This window comes from Pundamilia nyererei, unplaced genomic scaffold, assembly GCF_000239375.1.
Source record: "Pundamilia nyererei isolate P.nyererei 1_Seehausen unplaced genomic scaffold, PunNye1.0 scaffold00326, whole genome shotgun sequence".
Taxonomy (NCBI): Eukaryota; Metazoa; Chordata; class Actinopteri; order Cichliformes; family Cichlidae; genus Pundamilia; species Pundamilia nyererei.
The window spans coordinates 120874-129278 of record NW_005187727.1 but is presented as its reverse complement, the minus strand read 5'-3'; the positions used below and the strand labels follow the sequence as shown (position 1 = coordinate 129278).

At 53.2% G+C, this 8405-nt stretch overlaps 1 protein-coding gene across 1 annotated transcript in view; it reads right to left on the bottom strand.

The window, feature by feature from the left end:
- LOC102204845 (semaphorin-6D-like) overlaps positions 1 to 8405 on the bottom strand; it is a 46079-nt gene that overhangs the window by 11424 nt on the left and 26250 nt on the right. The window contains exon 17 of the mRNA XM_005751796.2: positions 7873 to 7926. Within this exon, the coding sequence (XP_005751853.2) occupies positions 7873 to 7926 (54 nt within the window). The remainder of the gene's footprint in view (positions 1 to 7872; positions 7927 to 8405) is intronic.

Here is an 8405-nt window from a genome sequence, read left to right as displayed (position 1 = left end):
AGAGAGGAGACAGGAAGAGAGGAGAGAGGAGACAGGAAGAGAGGAGACAGGAAGAGAGGAGAGACCTTGTCAAGTTTGAATTTTTTGCTTTGCCATTGAAACACACACAATCCTGCTGACTGTAAAGGTCAGATAATTCACACCTGACACACTCCTACAGCGTGCGTGTGTCAGGCGTGCGTGTGTCAGGCGTGCGCGTGTCAGGCGTGCGTGTGTCAGGCGTGCGTGTGTCAGGCGTGTGGTGAATAACAATGATGCCGTCGTACCAGCTGAGGAAGTGAAACTGGGAGGATCCTTCGTGTTTAACCAACACCTGAAATCGACAGGGCCTACAGCAGCACGGCCTGTAGAGGGCGCCAGCACACGGCTCTAGCTGGACCTCAGGATTATGTTCAGACTGTGGACGAGCTGCTGCTGGCTGCAACTTTCTGTTTCCCAAATAGAAGCCGCACATTTCATTTTTTATTTTACTCCAGAAAGCTTGTGCGTCCCTGTGATCGGCTCTGATGTCGCTCTGCAGACGGGAGAAACGCGCTCTCATTGGACGATGTTCTGGATCCATCCACGCGAGTGTGGTAAAGCACCACATTAGGCCCTGATGATGATGATGATGGTGATGGACTGACCTGCCGTGGCCTCTGTGGTGCTGACCATCGCAGAGCCACATGCAGAATTTCAGGTGTTTAAAGGTTCGAATATGAACCTTCAGCTTGTAAAATGAGAGAAAACATCTCAGCAACAGTTTTTATGACGTCAGTAAACTTCCTGGATTTGGGATCGTCTCTGTCATTAAAGAAAGTGAAACCGCAGCTGCAGCTGAGCAGCTGCAAGTGAGCAGCTGCAGCCTTTAGCAAAACGGAAATCTTGAAAGTAGAGATAGTGTCTCCTGAATCCAAACTGGAAGCTGGTTCCACAGAAGCTGAAGGCTCTGCCTCTACTTTTAAATACTCCAGGAACAACAAGTAGGCCTGCAGTGCGAGAGTGAAGTGCTCTAACAGGGTGACATGGTACTACAGGGTCATGTTCACAGAGTCAGGCTGTGGGCTCACAGCTTCCTCTGAGCTCCAGTTTTGATTGGATTTTCAGCTGCTGCTATTTTTGATGCATCGTTCAGCAGCTCGACTTACGGAAAACAAACCTCTGAGTGCGCTCTGACACAACGCTCGCCATCAGCAGCTGCAGCCACAGCAACATGAAAGTAACCACGGTGACGGGGTGATGATGCAGGCAGCACTGAGTATTAGTAACGCTCAAGCCTTTAGTGGCATTTAATGGCATCTTTGTCAGGACACGTGAGTCCATTTCCTTTGTGGAGTATGTGTGCGTCCTCTACACTCCGTCACACTTTCAGGTCTGAAGCTGCCCTCACTCATTACGTTACCCTGATGACGTCCACCGTTGTCATCAGACACGTATGAAGCTCGCCACGCTGCCGGTTTCTCAGCTGACGTATTAAACAGCTGCTTTCCTTCATGTGCGGGAAACAACATAAAACGGCGTCTTCAGTCCCCACGCTGCGCTCTCCTGCTCAGCTCGGCAGGAGCAGGAGAGCGCAGGCTCCTTCCCGTCTCTGTTAGCTTAGCGCCGAGCATCATCTTCCTCACACCTGCACAGAGGTAAACAGCTGGCCCCTCCCAGCGCCACGCTCAGAGGTCAGACGACCCACGGGGAACATTTAGAGACATTGGCTTTGTGCCCGCCTCAGAAACAGCAGCACACACGCCCAAGGGCGCCGTCGAACCCGACGCAGCTCGCCTGTTTGGATGAACTGTGGAGACATCACGTATCCATCCGCCCAGTGACGCCAGAGACCTGCACTTTGTATACACAAGATATATATGAGCTTATATGTACACAACACGTACCGTGTACACACACGGACACACACCTAACGGTGTGAAACACCTCCGGCTGTGTGCTTCTTGTTGTTGATTGATTCCCACTGAGCTCCATATTGTGTTTTCATCGACCAGATCAATCTATGTGGGTGTCTCACTGTGTGTGTGTGTGTGTGCCGTGAAGAGACTGCAGACTGCTGATTGGTCAAGTCAATCAAGACTGATGAGGGAAGGTCAGCAAAGAGACAGCAGCAAAAACACACACACACACAGGTGTTTGTCCTGGCATGTTTGTGAGGACCTTCTAATGAAGCCCCTCGTTGCTGACTCGGTGCTGGAAAAGTCAAACAGCTTTTTGAAGTTTGAAGAAGAGAAACACAGACGAGTCATCGGCACTTCAAAGTGTCCTACATTCACCTGAACTCATGTTTCATTCTCACCTTCAGCCAACCTCAGCATCATGTCTCAAAATCCAAAAGATCTGTGATGGAGGCATCCTCACGAAGTCATTATAGGTGCTACACACACACACACACTGAGGTGCCCACTCCCCTGTCCCCCGCTGTGTCTCCCTGTCTCTCCCTGTGTCCCCCCTGTGCCCGTGCTGTGTCTCCCTGTGTACCCACTGTATCCCCGCTGTGTCCCCCTGTCTCTCCCTGTGCCCGTGCTGTGTCTCCCTGTGTACCCGCTGTATCCCTGCTGTGTCTCCCTGTGTCCCCCTGTGCCCGTGCTGTCTCCCTGTGTCCTGCTGTGTCTCCCTGTGTCCCCCCCGCTGTGTCTCCCTGTGCCCGTGCTGTGTCCCCCTGTGTCCTGCTGTGTCTCCCTGTGTCCCCCCCGCTGTGTCTCCCTGTGTCCCCGCTGTCTCCCTGTGCCCCGCTTCATCCCCTTGTGTCTCCCTGTGACCCCGCTGTGCCCCGTGTCCCGCTGTGTCCTCCTGTGCCCCCTGTGTCCCCATGTGTCCTCCTGTTTCCCCGCTGTGTCTCCCTGTGTCCCCGCTGTGTCCTCCTTGTGTCCCCGCTGTGTTTCCTTGTGTCCCCGCTGTGTCCCCGCTGTGTTTCCCTGTGTCCCCGCTGTGTTTCCCTGTGTCCTCCTGTGTCCCCGCTGTGTTTCCCTGTGTCCCCTCTGTGTTTCCCTGTGTCCCCTCTGTGTCCCCGCTGTGTTTCCCTGTGTCCCCTCTGTGTCCCTGCTGTGTCCTCGCTGTGTTTCCTTGTGTCCCCGCTGTGTCCCCGCTGTGTCCCCTGTGTCCCCGCTGTGTTTCCCTGTGTCCCCTCTGTGTCCCTGTGTCCCCGCTGTGTTTCCCTGTGTCCTCGCTGTGTTTCCTTGTGTCCCCCGCTGTGTTTCCCTGTGTCCCCTCTGTGTCCCTGTGTCCTCGCTGTGTTTCCTTGTGTCCCCGCTGTCCCCTCTGTGTCCCCGCTGTGTTTCCCTGTGTTCCCGCTGTGTTTCCCTGTGTCCTCGCTGTGTTTCCCTGTGTCCCCGCTGTGTTTCCCTGTGTCCTCCTGTGTCCCCGCTGTGTCCCCTGTGTCCCCTCTGTGTCCCCTCTGTGTTTCCCTGTGTCCCCTCTGTGTCCCTGTGTCCCCGCTGTGTTTCCCTGTGTCCTCGCTGTGTTTCCTTGTGTCCCCGCTGTGTCCCCCCTGTGTTTCCTTGTGTCCCCGCTGTGTCCCCGCTGTGTTTCCTTGTGTCCCCGCTGTGTCCCCGCTGTGACACAGTTCCATCACTTCTCCATGATGACGCCTGCCTCAGGCTGCTTTGTACTGTAAGGTAGAGCCCCTGGAATAACACAGGGAAACCCCAACAATTGCACCATAACAGGCCAGCAAGCGCTTGGCGACAGTGGGGAGGAAAACTCCAGCATACGTTTTTGGGGCGAAGGCTGGTTTAAGTGACGCTGTCACCATCACACTCTGCTCCTCCCCTCACCTGTGACCATGTCTAAGCACCAGAGCCACTGCAGGGTGGAGACACCCAGCACCATCACACACAGAGCTCACCCCCTGTCTCACTCTCCCTGTCACTTCCTGTTCTGAGAGCTGAAAGCGTCAAAGCTATCAGCGCCATCAGCGCCATCACTTGAAGAAGGCGGGCGCTCGTTAGCAACAAGCGGCCGCCTGAAATCTGTCCAGCGAAGCTGCTTTCAGTCGGAGAAAATGAAGACAATTAGCGTCAACACAACAGCTTCTGGCTGTTTCCTAACAGCTCTCATCGCCGCCTTTTCAGCGTGAGCCACACGACACGCTCAGTCCATTTGTAAGAGCTCCAGCTCATTAAAAAGCACTTTAACACACTGTGACGGCTCTTTTTCCTGCTCTCACACACTCTGAGATACAAACGCTCTCGCCAAAGCATTTGGCAAACACATGATCACACACGCTTCACACTTTAGGCGACACACACGCTTTTGTTTTTGTGCGCTGGAGCCGTCAGCGCGCCGCTGTAATCACACGCTCGGTGTCGTCGGCGCACACACTGTAATTAGGATGTCGTCTCTTCTGGAGGGCGTGTGGCGAGGCTACTGCTTTCTACCACAGAGATAAAGGCGGTGCTCGTTCATGCCGTCCTGAGCTGCAACACGACACGCACAACAAAGTCTGCAGCTAAACTACAGGTCACACGTCTCAGAGCGTCCTCGTAAACCTTGAGGCTCGCCGGCGGGGAGGTGCACCCCCCCCACCATGCGCGCACACACACACACACACACACACACACACACACACACACACACACACACACACACAGTAACAGCAGCTCCCAATAACAACAACCTCCCACGCTCCTGTGAGCTACAGCAGCGATGCAGGCTGAAAGTGTGTGTGTGATCACTAACAGCGTTGCTATGGTGATATGAATGTGACCCCTGAGCAGACAGCTCGAGGCCCCGCCCCTGCTAACAGATGTCACATGATCAGCTGCAACAGGTTAAGGTGAGCGCCGCGAGCTCTGCGGATCTCACAGAGACAGACTGCTGAAGAAACTCACAGCACCAGGTAGAGTACTCAGAGTACTGAGTACTGAGAGAAGTGCGAGTACTGTGAGTACTGAGTACCTGAGTAAATGGACTGGTTCTTATATAGCGCTTTTCTACTCTTCTGAGCATCAAATTGCTTTACACAACTTGTGCATTCACCCACATTCATACTCCGGTGGATGCATCGGAGAGCAATTTGGGGTTACAGTGAGTACTGTGAGTACTGAGAGTACTGTGAGTACTGAGTACCTGAATACCGTGAGTACTATTCGTCCATTCCGTCCTAAGAAGCTGACATGCTACAGGCGCAGCTTGATGTGGGGGCGTATTGCGAGGTTTCAGATACAGGGAGGAGCCAGGAGGCAGGCGTTAGAGCTGCAGGTGAGCCTCCATCTTTTATATACAGTCTTTGTTGGGAGCCACTGATGCAGTTGGAGGATCAGAGAAGTGATTCTGAGATATCTCTGACAAACCTTCAAACAAATGTCACCATAAGACACTGAACAGGTCAGAGCTGCGAGCGTCCTTTAAATGTCAGCGCTCACTTTCATGTCATTAAAAAGATGGAAGAATGCCGGACGCCATCTCCTCCCCGCGGCAGCACAAACCCCCTCAGACCGCTTGGGTCCGCGGCCGATCGCGGCGCTCGCTTCTCGGTGAGGACGAGTTCACGCGTGTCCCGTCAGCAGGACAAACTGACATCGCAAACCAGCAGCTGAGAAGTTTGATGATCGTTCTCGTGGTTTTACATCATCATCCGTGACGCCTGTCGGTCTGACAGGCGTGTGAGCTCCGACCGGAGCTTGGTCTGTCGGACCCACGCTAACAGCACAAACTTCATTTCCTGGATCGGCCATCCTACGATCAGGAACGCGCACAAACCGCAGTCACGTCACCCAGGAAGCACCGGCGTCTGCACGACTCACAGCGCCGGTGTTCTGACAAATCGTCCTACCGTAAGTAGTTTATGCACATTTCTGCTGTCACAGAGCAATTCCAGCACAATTTAAGTAGGTATGACGGTTAACGTTGCCCATCAGAGTATGCTTGTAGCTCACATTCACAAAGGTAGGATGGTTTGGCACTTCATTTCGTGTTGTGCGCATGCGCAGAAACAACGGGTAGGATGGTTTGTCAGGTAGGATGGATTCCCAGAACACCGGCGCTCCTCTAATGAAAAGAGCGCACTGCTGCATGAGGCCAATCTCAGTGCAGCGAGTCCACAGCGAGTCCACAGCGAGTCCACGGGGCTGCGTCGCACGGCATTAAAGAACCAATTTGCAGAGAAAACGTCGTTATGGGAACCGTTCCCTGCAAAACGATGTCATTACAGTAACGACAGCCACTCTAGCGTGGCACTGTGGATGAACGTGTGCTCAAACATCACTCATTCATTGTTGTCTGAGTCCTTCACACCCGGCTGCCCGACACCAGGAAGTTAATGGTTCAGACGCCATTATGAAGGAGGTGCCTGCTATCAGGCCACCAGGGCAGCAGCAGCAGCTCTCTTACAATCAGAGCTCCACACTGAGTGTGAAAAACGGGTGCGGCGCCGAGCACGGACAGAGTCACGCTGCATCTTTATCGAGCTGCGGTGCGATCCCCGCAGGCATCAATAAACCCTGAAACTGAAAGGAGAGTTAATGACGATACGATTAGCTCGAGTCAGGAGACGAATCCCTGCGAGCACGTCGGAGCGTCCCCACTGCTTCGCATCTGCTACGTCTGCAATCATTTCAGTCAGTCGGGGCTAATCGCCTGCACACGGGTATTGATTACGGGGAAGTCTTTGTTCTCTAACCCGGCGTGTACATGACTGCAGGCTGCGGCTTTATGCTCGCTTCCTGCTGCCGTTTCACCGATTTACGAGGCAAATGAGGGGCGGAGCTGAAGTGCACAAACACCTGAGCGCAGCCGGCGTGCACACAGCATCACGCTCGCACTGCTGCGTTCACAAACATCACACACATGGATGCAGCTCAGAAAAACCGACGTTTCACATGCTGCTCGTCACACTCGAGGTCCTGATGTCAAACACAGCTTCACTCGACAAACAGGACACGCCGAGGCTGACGTGTGAACAAGGAAAAGTTCCCACTGGAGACTCACACATGGCTCATACATGTTAATATCAGCTCCATGCACACACACACTCACGCAGGTGATAACTCAGTCACATATCACAGCCATCAAACAGTGACATCATGAGCACAGCTGGGGTGGAGGTGGGCTCCAAAGTGGCTTGCAGTCGCTTACAGGGCGTGGCCTACAGGAGCTCAGCCGGCCTGTCAGACCTGATTACGTCTGTGATGTTTTACTATGCGTTCCTTCATCTCCTCACTTCCTCCTGATTCCCCTTCGCAGCACGGTGACCCGCTCCGTTCACCTTTCTCCATTTCATCACTGCTATTGTGGCTGCTGACGTGCCGCCGCCTCTCGAGAACACTCGACGAACTCCTGAAAGACGAAGTCGGCTGGTGTCAAGTAGAGCGCCTATCAGCGACGTTCACGCCTGTCCCCTCTCCGGCTTTAATCACAGTAATGCAGCTCCGGGAGCCTTAATGGATTCACTGCGTGGGTCTGCCGGCGCTCTGAATGACAATACGCCAGCCGGCTTCCCAGCAGGACTCCTGACAGGCAGGTAGCAGCCGAGCTGCAGCCTGAATACAGAGCAGGCAGCTGCGTTTGATCTGTGGGGCTGGGAACTAGCGAGGGTAATGATGTCAAACCGCGCGACGAGCTACTGTACGTCAACGGTCAAGCCGGAGCTCGTTAGCAGATGACGACGTTCCTCAGAGTCACGTCCTCCAGGTTCCATGCTCGCTGACAGACGTTTTAACTCAAACTCCCATCTGAATAATCTTAAAGTCATCCAGTGCTTGGACCTTCATTAGTGTCAGAAGCAGAAGGTAACAGGACGTATTTGCTCATATTGTGGCCTGTGGCCTGTCCTTACACACACCTTTAATCCGCTTGCATATGTAGGTAACAAAAGGTCATGTTTATACGGTCACTGTGAGGACCCACAGCCCTCTGATCAACACTAACAACAGAAGAAGAAAGGTTTCTTACCGTAGGCGGAGTCGGCGGTGGACTCCTGGTTCCGTGTCGTAGCCAACACGTCAGCTGCACAGATTCAAAATAAAACAGATTCATCTAATTTATTCTCCACTTCACTTCCTGTACCTCTCTGTGTTTGTGCATAGACCTGAGTGTCACACTTCCTGTTCGTCGCTTTGACATATGGTCACACATGGACCTTACTTGAGCAGGTTGCCATGGTAACTCTGTTCAGTTCACTGCAAAAAAAAAGCCATGCCACTCGTAGCAGATTTCTACTTACAGTGCTGCTGCTCTTATTTTGAAAGTTCAACCCAGACCCCTCTCATCAGACCTGCTGACAGGAGCTGAGCTGATCTGATGGATTAGAGATACTGTGTGTGTGTGTGTGTGTGTGGACAGGTGGGTGGGTTTATATTATAGATTAAAAAAAACAGGTATGGTAAATGGCCTGCATTTGTATAGCGCTTTTCTAGTCCCTAAGGACCCCAAAGCGCTTCACACTACATTCAGTCATTCACCCATTCACACACACATTCACACAC